Source organism: Suricata suricatta, chromosome 10 (assembly GCF_006229205.1).
Source record: "Suricata suricatta isolate VVHF042 chromosome 10, meerkat_22Aug2017_6uvM2_HiC, whole genome shotgun sequence".
Lineage (NCBI taxonomy): Eukaryota > Metazoa > Chordata > Mammalia > Carnivora > Herpestidae > Suricata > Suricata suricatta.
The window spans coordinates 94,166,573-94,178,087 of NC_043709.1; the positions used below are offsets into that span (position 1 = coordinate 94,166,573).

At 37.8% G+C, this 11,515-nt stretch overlaps 2 protein-coding genes across 2 annotated transcripts; both read left to right on the forward strand.

Moving 5' to 3' along the window:
- Positions 1 to 677: 677 nt before the first annotated feature.
- TAS2R42 (taste 2 receptor member 42) lies at positions 678 to 1,668 on the forward strand. Its single transcript, XM_029955537.1, is given in 2 exon segments — positions 678 to 1,600; positions 1,602 to 1,668. Coding segments are annotated over 2 exon segments (990 nt in total).
- Positions 1,669 to 6,567: 4,899 nt separating this feature from the next.
- LOC115304684 (taste receptor type 2 member 42-like) lies at positions 6,568 to 7,630 on the forward strand. Its single transcript, XM_029954958.1, has one exon. It carries the CDS (start codon positions 6,568 to 6,570, stop codon positions 7,495 to 7,497), a length of 930 nt encoding a protein of 309 aa, XP_029810818.1. The 3' UTR covers positions 7,498 to 7,630.
- The last annotated feature ends 3,885 nt before the right edge of the window (positions 7,631 to 11,515 follow it).

Consider the following 11,515-nt stretch of genomic DNA (forward strand, 5'->3'; position numbering starts at 1 on the left):
TCACTATTTTATGGATTTCTTAATGCTTTTTTATTTTATAGCAAGCAATATTACCTTTGGAAATGACTCTGACACCTAGCAGGCACTCAAGATATATTCACTGAGTTACAACTAAATTTTAGAACAGATTATTTAGATTTAGATTATTAGATTATTTCAAAGTTTTCTATGAAAAAACAACTAAAATATTTGGATCCAAATGGCATAGTATTTCAGGTGAGGTAATTTCTTTTCACAAATCAGTGAAAAAGAATCTGACCCATATTTGCATCTAATGAATTTGACTTCAACATTTTACATTCATGACTTCAACCTTCAACATTTCCTCAAGTGGAAAATTTGAATCCTTGCCAATTATAAATAGACACACAAATGGTTTGGTTTGGAAATTAGTAGCGCTTTCAAATGAACCAAAACATCTACATGAAAATATGTGAGATGGTACACCTTTGCAGATCGTTCTGGATTAATTAAGATCGGCTTACAACAAAGCAGAAAGATTTCCTTGAATATATATCTGAGATTGTACCCCACAACAGGAGGCTCTGGTCAACCCTGGAATTGTGAATAAAAACAGTGAAGATAATTATCAGAAATGGATGGTATTCTGAAATAGTCTGCTTACAGATTTATTAACGAGACACAGCACTAGAAATTTGGATTTATTTCTGGTGGAAATGTTAACCGGATTGGATGAAATCTTTCTGATACTCTCAACAGCAGAATTCATAATTGGAATGTTGGGAAATGTGTTCATTGGACTGGTAAGCTGCTCTGAGTGGATCAAGAACCAAAAAATGTCTTTCATTGACTTCATCCTCACCTGCTTGGCTATCTCCAGAATCACTCAGCTGCTGGTGTCCTTGTTTGAATCATTTGAAATGGTACTACCTTCATTTTTCTATTCCACTTGGAAAGTAGCAAAATCTATTACTTTGCTTTGGAGAGTAACTAATCACTTTACTGCCTGGCTTACCACCTGCCTAAGTGTTTTCTACCTCCTTAAAATAGCTCACTTCTCCCAGTCGGTTTTCCTCTGGTTGAAGTGGAGAATGAACAGAGTGGTTCTTGCAATTCTTGCAGTTTCTTTGTTCTTTCTAATGTTTGACTTCCTAGTGCTAGAATCACTTAATGATTTCTTCTTAAACTTCTATGTGATGGATGAAAGTAAGCTGACTTTACATATGAATGAGAATAAAACCCTTTATTTTAAAACGCTGATTCTTCTTAGTTTTTCCTATACCATTCCTATTGTTCTGTCCCTGACCTCACTGGTCCTTTTATTTCTGTCCTTGGTAAGACACATCAGAAATTTGCAGCTCAACTCCATGGCGTCCAGGGACCCCAGCACATTGGCCCATAAGAGGGCCATTAAAATGGTGATGTCTTTCCTCCTTCTCTCCACAGTCCATTTTTCTTCCATCCTATTGGCAAACTGGACGCTTTTTATATTTTGGAACAACAAGTTCACAAAGTTTATCTTCTTGGCCATATATGTCTTTCCCTCCGGCCACTCATTAATTTTGATCCTGGGAAGCAGAAAACTGAGACAGACAGCCTTGAAGGTACTGTGGCATCTTAAAAGCACCTTGAAAAGAGAAAACAAGTTTCATCAGGATAGACTTTCCAGAGTCTTTTAGGAATAAAGACTTAATGAGAAGACTTTGAGGATCAATTTCACTTCTACTGCTTCTTCCCCCCTACAGGATTCCTTTAAGTATTGTGGAACATGAATGCAATTTTCCCTAGAAAAAGTTGCTTTTGAGGATAATTGACCCGTGAGAGGCCAATATAACTTTTAAAGCATTCATTTTTGTTTAAAAGAGTAATTACCAATATTTAAAAGCCTCAAATAGTCTTTCAAATAGAATCGAAATTATTGAATTGTATATGCAAAAGATTTATGTAATTGTAACTCATATTACATGCCAGAAGCATGTCATGCATTAGAAATCAAGATAACTTATGATCCATTGGGTAGACAATCTATCAAATGTTGATAGAAAAGTTAATTGAGCAACTAAAGTCATAGATGGGAAAAAACATGACCTCATAGTGTAAAAGCTTAATTTTTTTAAAGGAAAAGTCTTTTCATTGTTGTCATTAGAAACCTTATTGATAACATGGGAATGAGTTACTTGAAAATAATGTTCATAGTGCAAAATAAAATAAACTAGAAACACATGCTTATAATGCTAATCTTTAAAATGCTTTTTGACTATAATAACCTCAATTTAGATAAAGTTACTATAAATTATATATAAGGTGAAGGATAGAAAATTTTACCATAAAATTTTGAATATTATGTTATAGATGAGCATATTATACACATGCTATGCAGGAATATTTAATGGAATAATGAAATTCCTTAAAAATGAAGAATTCTCGGGATACCTGTCTGGCTCAGTCAGTTAAGTGTCTGACTTGGTTTAGGCTCAGGTCATGATCTCACAGCCATGAGTCGGAGCCTCGATTGGGCTCCTCAGTGGGTGTGGAGACTGCTTTGGATTCTCTGTCCCTCTCTCTCTCTGTCCTTCCCACAGCCCTTTCTCTCAAAATAAATACACATTTTTTTTTTAAAAAAATGAAGAATTCTTCCTAAGGGTTTACTTTCAATGTATTCTTTAGATTGTGTTAAAGAAACCAAAATTTGTAATTAAATGATGATAAATTCATGAGTTGTAAATTCATCTTGATGGAACTGTAGGTACGGGCATTGTTGTAGGGCTGTACCCTGGACCTGGGAATGGTTTTAGAATTATTAACATTCCTCCCCATCTTCCCTTACTGTATTTAGAAAACTAAACCAGTAGCACATCTAGGCTGTGTGGTGCTTCTATGTATTAATAACCAGAACGATGTGGATAATGGTTTTAACGATACATCACATTTTACCATTTTTCCTAAGTAACCTACATTTCACAAAAGAAAACATTTATTTGGCCCCTAACTTAGTATATTGTCCAAGACTGTCACTGTAATGATCTGGCCTTGGTAACAGAGAATATGCAAATCAAGCCAAATACATTTAGATTTAGGCATTGAGTTTGTTTTGTTTCAGACATCCCTTCATATAAATGAGTTAGACATAATCTCCTCCTGTTTATAAGATGATAAACAAAAATGTTATTAGTTTTAGGTACTATTAAACTTTTCTTTGGTATGCAAGATAAAGCAATGGTGCTAACTTTTTAGCAATTCTTGTTTCTAACAAGTAGGCCTTAGGGGTAAATGAGGAAATGTTTAACGAGAAGGGAGTCCACACTTACGCAGCAAACTTGGCGCTCTGGAACTGTAAGGAATAGGGCCCTATTCCTGACAAAGTGAAGGACTAATAAAGGAAGACAAGGCCACAGGCTGGGGTCATTGCAACTGGTGCACGGTAGACTGTGTTTGAATAGCAAGTGAGACCAAGCTCTCCACCTCTACTTTCCCCATAACAAGAAACTTTGTGGGGGACTCAGCAGCTGACGAGTCACAATCCAAGAAGAGCCACTCCCAACACATGCACTGCCAGTGCCATCCACCCAGAGAAGAAACATCCATAATCATATCCTCTCCCGGAAACCGAACTATTCGGGAAAGATGGAGACTGCCACTGATTTCTTGTTAACTCTCTTTCTCACCCACCAAATAAATGTTCAGTTAAAGAATCTGGTGTAATGAAGGTTTATTTCATTTTGCCGACCAGGTGATTTATAGGAGAGGAGCCAATAACTTGTTTCTACTGCTGAAATAGTTGTATCTTTGATCTTTAGGTCTACTACTGGAGGCACTGGTAAGACAGAACTCAAGCACAGCAAGACATTTTTCTTGAACCCTGGTGAGTGAATGTGCCATATACAAACCCATACCTCTACTGATCTCTGAGAAAGGCATGCAAAGTTCCTCAATGTCTCAGGAGGTTTGTCTGATATGTGCCAGTAGGTGGCTTCTCCTACCAAGATCTTGATTAAATCCCATCTCTGAGCCAGGGATACCTTTAAGGGACATTTGCATAAATGCAGGATGCTTCCCAATCCTGTCATTTGAGACACTGGAGAGGTTATTTTAAAGAGTTGCTTTCCTTTCTTGTTCTTTAAGAAAAATGGTTTTTTTTATGTCTTTATTTTGAGAGACAGAGAGTGAGTGGCGGAGGGGCAGAGAGAGGGAGACACAGAATCCGAAGCAGGCTCCACGTTTGATTGAGCCGTCAGCACAGAGCCCTACACAGGGCTCAAACCCACATGACCTGAGCCAAAGTCCGACACTTAACCCACAGAACCACCCAGGTGCCCCTCTTTTCTTGTTCTTATACCAGTTGCACAGTCAAGCCTTATTCATTGGTCTCTTTTTCTGTGCTCCCAATAGGATAACCAATTAACCAACTAAGTTAGTATTCCTTCATTTAACCAACAGCTATTGAGGGTTTACTGTTTGCCAGCCCCTCCCTGTTCTAGAAATTGGGAATAGATCCCATGGACAACAAAACAGTTCCTTCTCTCATGAAGCTTAATGTGACTGTAGAGGTACTTGGTAGCTAAGGTTATGTAGTGTACATGCCTGATATTTTTGGTTGCCAAGATAACCATTTCAAAGACATCCATCTTGAACAAACACATTGCCAGCCGCAGGACACACACAGCTACTAGTAACACACGTGGATGAGAAGCCAAGCCACTCCCACCCATGACGTTCCCCTTTTAGGGAAGCCCTGAGTAACCTAGGTAACTGACTGCTTGAGTGATTCCACTTTTCCCTTCCAGAGCCCTCATTCTCGCTGCTATGTTTTAAATACCCCAATAAAGAATGAGCCTGTGGAATCCTAGGCTCCCACTCAATGTCAATAAACACCAGGTCTGTGCTCCCCTGGGTCCCCTGTGACTTCTGGTGTGGCCTTTGAGTGCTCAGGCATTGGTAATCTACAGCAGCACTACTGATAGTCTGAGGCCAACACAAAACAGGTGATTGTAACCAGAGTCAAAATTGGCTGAATGGGGATTGTGTTGTCAGAGGGCTCGTGGACAAAATTCCGGTCTTGTTCCTGGAGAATTTTCATAGATTTGCAGCTTGCGGGTACAAAGATTTTTGCCCGGGTTTAGAAGGTACTTTAAAGCATAAAAGGAGGAGTTCTCAATGAGTGCCAGCAATATATCCTAGACCAATTAAGATTCCCTGGGGTTGGCTCACAGGCATTAATATATATTAATTCTCAATATACTGTAACACACATACATATACCTAAAGTTCTCTCAGTAGGAGAGATAACCTTGCAGTTGAGGTTGAAAGATGATTGTATTAAAGCTACCTGTTAGTTGAAACAAAAGAGAAACTAAAATATATTTTACGGTAACTTAACTTTTTATGAGGCCAGAGATTTTACCAAAAGAAGAATTAATGAAAAGAACTTCCTTCCCACTGCCCACTCCTTTTTTTTCTACCCTATTTTTTTCTTACTATTTTCCCCCTCTCAGTTGACAAGAGTGTATTCAGAATCAAATAGGCAGTAACTGATTGAGAACAGGCCTCAAAAATTCAGAGTAATAGCTCAAATGGGTCTGAGTTTGACACCTTTGCATATGGCTCTATATTATTCCGGAAAATCATTTCCCTTTGTATCTATTTCTTCAGGAAATCCTAAAAAATTTCAAGATCCAACCAGTTATCACTATCCTTATGAAACTAGAAATGGTGGCTATCACCATTTTTTTGTAGCACACTTTTCTGTGTGGCAAGTTATGTTTTGGTCAAACTTTCGTCACATTCAATGATCAACCATTTATTTGACATTGCTTTTTCTAATACTCTGTGAGCTCTTGATGTTGCTTCTCTTTATTATGCTAACCACAACTATCATAATATCTGAAATCTTATGGATGTTATGAAATTGAATTAATGAATAATGCCTGTATTATAGAGATTATTTTTAGAGAATTCTATTAAAATTAAGAAACCTGTATCCAAATGGTATTTTCTTATTTATTTATTTATTTATTTAGACAGAGGAGAGAGAGAGAGATTGAGAGAGAGAGAGAGAGAGATTGAGAGAGAGAGAATCCCAAGCAGCCTCCACACTGTCAGCACAGAGGCCCAGGCTGGGCTCAATCTCATGAACTGTGAGATCATGACCTGGGCCAAGGTCAAGACTCCAATGCTACACTGACTAGCACCACCCAAATGGTATTTTCAATTGAAAAGGAAAGTGCAAATCAGTGTAAAGAAATCGGTCTCATATTTGCATGTTCCCATATTTGACTTTACTCTTCCAGATGTCCTCACAAGCGGAACACTGCTGTCAGTGCCAATGAGGAGTGGGGACATTTGCTATTTAATTTGGAAATCAGTAGCTGATTAGAAGGTACATTAAAGTGTTTCATTTAGGTCTGTGAGACCAGATCTCCTTGTGTATACTTCAGACTTACAGTTGGGAATAAAAGAGAAAGATCTTTCATGAAGATTAGTGAGGTAGTATCTGAGCATTTTTAATATCAAAGCGAGAAGTATCAAGCTGGATTTTACTCTACAACGTTTGACAGAAAAAAAAATCATTGAAACGTAGGGCCAGCTTTCTGGATTCTTTCTACAGAAATGCCATCTGGACTCGAAAATACTTTTTTGATAGCAGTAGCAGGAGAGTTCATAATTGGAATGCTGGGGAATGGTTTTATTGTCCTAGTTAACTGCACTGACTGGATGAAGAATCAAATGCTCTCAGCAGCTGACGGCATCCTCACCAGCCTGGCTGTCTCCAGAATCATTCTTCTTTGGATAACACTATTCAATTCATCTGTAATGGTGTTTTGGCCACATCTATATCACATTGATAAACTAGCAAACGCTCTTAGTATTCTTTGGACACTGACCAATCACCTATCTACCTGGTTTGCCACCTGCCTGAGTGTTTTCTACTTCTTTAAGATAGCCAATTTCTCCCACCGCTGTTTCAGTTGGCTGAGGTGGAGAATTAGCAGGGTGCTGCTTGTCCTTACACTGGGGTCTTTATTCTTACTGTTTTTCAACTTTAAATTATTAGATGGATTTACTGATCTCTGGGTCATTTTCTATCAAAACTACGAAAGAAACTCAACTTGGCCCCTAGATGTAAGTAACACTCTGTGTCTTAACAGCTTGATTATGCTCAGTTTCATCTACTTAACCCCCTTCCTTCTGTCCCTGACCTCACTGCTGCTTTTATTTCTCTCCTTGATGAGACACACCAGGAGCCTGCATCTGAACTCCAGTTCTGGGGACTTCCGCACAGAGGCCCATAAAAAGGCCATGAAAATGGTGATGTCGTTCCTCATCCTCTCCACGGTTCATTTTTTTTCCATGCAATTAACAGTTTGGACTTTCGTTTCACTGCAGAAACATCATGCCAGTTTGGCTGTCACGTTAATATCTGCTCTTTTTCCTTCAGGCCACTCATTTGTTCTAATTTTGGGAAACCGCAAGCTGAGACAAGCCGCTGTAGGACTGCTGCGGCATCTCAGTTGCCACCTGAAAATGGCGGAGCCCTAGCTTCCTAGACTTCCAGAAATGAAGAATTAATGAAGCCCATTGAAGATCCGTTTCAACTTTCGTTTTTCTCACTGGATGCTTTTAGCTACTATTAAACATCACAAGCTTTCCCTAGAATGGCCTATAAACTTAACAAGCAAGCATCATTTGTCACTATAACACTTGCTAGTAACAAGAAAATACTTGAGACAATATGAATATAAAATATACAATGCAATATGTTTTAATTTTCTACATGCTAACAAATACTTATTACATTCATATGTGAGAAAAAACTGATTATTTAGAAAAGAAGGTCTTTTCCAAGTTGAAGTAGGTGGAATATTTGTACAATACCAAGTTAAAAATAAGGCAATAACAACACCGGAAGTGCATAATTCTGTAACAACAGACATAATTTTTTAAAACAAAGGAACAGACTGTCATTATGAATCCAAGCTAGAATAGACACTACATCTCTTGGATAAGAGAAGAAAATTGACTTAATCTATAAAAGAAATTGAATAATTATCCCTAAGTGTAGAATAATGCCTTTATGTCTGCTTTACAAGGATCAAAATCACACTTAGACTCTGAGTTTGTGTGGGGTGTGTGTCTGTGTGTAGGGATTGATTATATGAACACTCGTGTATCTTGTCAAAGACAAGCACAACTGCCTCACTTGCCTGGGATAAAAGATAGTTTACAAGAGAATAGTGTGTATTTGTATAAAATTTAAACATGTTTGTGTGTCTATATAGTGCTGGGTTGACTTTTCTTCTACAATAATTCATATCAAATCAGAGTACCTGAAAATGTATCTAATCTCAAGGCCAGCAGTGGCAAAACTGTGTGTTCTATTGATACTGCAATTTTGAACATGTCTGATATCTAGTAATTTTTAAAGATTATCATTTTAAACAAATTTTAAAACTATCAACAATGAAGAAATCTTTGTAGGGTTTTAAACGGCCACAATTTTCTTCAATTGTAGAAACAAGCAAAAAAAAAAAACCTGGATAATCAATGTTGAAAATAGGTGGGCTATAAGTTAATTTTGGTGGAGCACTAGGTCAAGTCTGATGCTGGGCAGAATATAAAAACCATAGGGTTTTGCATAGTGTACACTTACCCCAGAAACTGTCCTGTAGGGTGCTCTGATGTCACCATGATGATGAGGACCCCTGCACATCCAGACCCACATAAAGATTTAGATTTTTTGAAATAAATTTTTCTAAAGATTTTATTAGGCAATCTCTATACCCAACATGGGGCTCAAATTTACGACCCTGAGATTAAGAGTCTCATGCTGAGCCAGGAAGGCAACCTAAAGATTTACATTTTTCAACGTCACTCATTATGTTGGACACTCTATAAGAAATTTTTTGGGTGGGGGGTGGGGGAATTAGATGGTGATCAAAAGGTACAAACTTCCAGTTATAAGAAAGATAAGCACTAGGGATGTAATTTATAACATGATGACTATGATTAACATTGCTGTATGGTATTGGAAGTCAGTGGATCCTAAAAGTCTTAAAGTTGCTGAGAGTGGGTCCTAAAAGTTCTCATCCCAAGGAAAAACACGTTTTTGGGGGTATCTATGTAAGATAGTGGATTTTAACTGACCGTACTGTGGTAAGCATTTTGCAAAATATGTAAGTCAAGTTACTATGGTGCGCAGTTTAAACTTATACCATGCTGTATGTCAACCAAATCTCTATAAAATGGAAAGAGAAGACATTTCCTAATAATTGTCCTTGGGATTATCTTGCTCTAGGAAAGGTTAAATTCTAATACTGGCTATATTTAGATTCATATATTGAAGATAATTCAGTTTAGGTTGCATCCTGTTCAGTAAGAAAGTTAGATTACTTTGCATGTATTAGAAAGCAAGCATACTTAGTTTTCATTTTTTAGATTTACAGTGTGGTATCAGTCAACTGTAATGACCAAGATAAAAAAGATTTAAACAACCATTATGAAGGATTTAGCAGTAAATGTCTTATAGGGTCTAAGTCTTCACTTCTCATGTAGTAATGTTGGAGGGATGAAGCTAGAAGCAGGGGCCTATTCCTGATAATAGGAAGCACAGAAAATGACTATTAAAACATGAGGCCAGAGTTATAGACTGGTTAATGGCTACTGATGTATTGCAATTTCCCTGTTAAAAAGAGAATTTGAGATTAGGGTCTATGCCTCCCCTGCCCAATAACAAGAGCCTGTGTTAGAGACTCTAGCCACGATCCAAGGAAAGCTACTGCTATCACATCTCTAGCAAGTCCCAGGCCATCAGGAGCGAATTCTATCTTATTCGGGGACCAAGTTATTGTTCCCAAAGATTGCCATTGCTTTCTTGCCAGTCACTTCTCTCCAAAAGAAACTTTTTAAAAAAGATTTTTTACATGTTCTCTCTTTTCTTTCTGAGGAGCCTAGCTAGAGGTTTATCAATTTTGTTTATTTTTTCAAAAAAACAACTCATGGTTTCATTGATCTGTTCAGTTGTTTTTGTGGATTCTATCTTGTTTAATTCTGCTCTGATCTTTATTATTTCTTTTCTTTTGCTGGGTGTGGGGTGTTCTTGCTGCTCCCTTTCTAGTTTCCTTAGGTTCTCTGTTAGGTTTTGAGTTTGTGCTTTTTCTAGTTTATTGAAATAGGCCTGTATTGCAATGAACTTTCCTCTTAAGACTGCCTTTGCTGCGTCCCAGAGAGTTTGAATTGCTATATTCTCATTTTCATTCGTCTCCATATATTTTTTAATTTCCTCTCTAATTGCCTGATTGGCCCAATCATCCTTTAGTAGGGTAGTTTTTAACCTCCACATTTTTGGAGGTTTTCCAGACTTCTTCCTGTGATTGATTTCGAGTTTCATAGCATTGTGATCTGAAAGTGTGTATGGCATGATCTCAATCTTTTGTATTTGTGGAGGGTTGTTTGATCACCCAGTATGTGATCAATCTTGGAGAATGTGCCATGTGCACTCGAGAAGAAAGTGAATTCCCTAGTGTCAGGATGCAGAGTTCTAAATATATCTATCAATTCCATCTGTTCCAGTGTGCCATTCAGATCTATTGTCTCTTTAGTGATTTTTTGTCTGGTTGACCTATCCATTGTTGTAAGTGGGGTATTAAAGTCCCCTGCAATTATCACATTCTTATTGATAAGATTGCTTCTGTTTGTGATTAATTGTTTTATGTATCTAGGAGCTCCCGAATTCGGTGCATAAATGTTTATAATTGTTAGCTCTTCTTCATGCAGAGACCCTGTAATTATTAGTGTCCTTCTTCATCTTTTGTTATTGCCTTTATTTTAAGAAGTGTCCTTCTTCATCTTTTGTTACTGCCAGTTTGTCCGATATAAGTATGGCTACTCCAGCTTTCTTTTGGCTTCCAGTCGCATGGTAGATATTTCTCCATCCCCTTACTTTCAATCTGAAGGTGTCTTCAGGTCTAAGGTGAGTCTCTTGTAGGCAGCAGATAGATGGGTTTTGGTTTTTGATCCATTCTGCTACCCTGTGTCGTTTGACTGGAACATTCAGTCCATTTACATTCAGTGTTATTATTGAAAAATATGGGTTTAGATTCATTGTGTTCTCTGTAGAGTGCATGATTGTAGTGATGTCTCTGGTACCTTTATTCCTTGCTACATTTCCCTCATAGAGTCCCTCTTAAGATTTCTTGTAGGGCTGGTTTGGTGGTCATGAATTCTCTCAACTTTTGTTTATTTGGGAAAACCTTTATCTCTCCTTCTATTTTGAATGACAGGCTCGCTGGATAAAGAATTCTTAGTTGCATATTCTTCTTGTTCATCACATTGAAGATTTCCTGCCATTCCTTTATGGCCTGCCAAGTTTCAGTAGATAAGTCTGTGACCACTCTGATAGGTTTCCCTTTGTATGTCAAGGCCCTTTTCTTCCTAGCTGCTTTCAGCAGCCGCTCTGGAAAACAGCGTGGAAGCTCCTCAAAAAACTATCAATAGAACTCCCCTATGACCCAGAAATAGCACTGCTAGGGATTTACCCAAAGGATACAGAAGTGCTGAT

What these genes read in the sequence shown, in the direction of transcription:
- LOC115304684 (XM_029954958.1), top strand. Translation starts at nt 6,568, where the DNA reads ATGCCATCTGGACTCGAAAATACTTTTTTGATAGCAGTAGCAGGAGAG.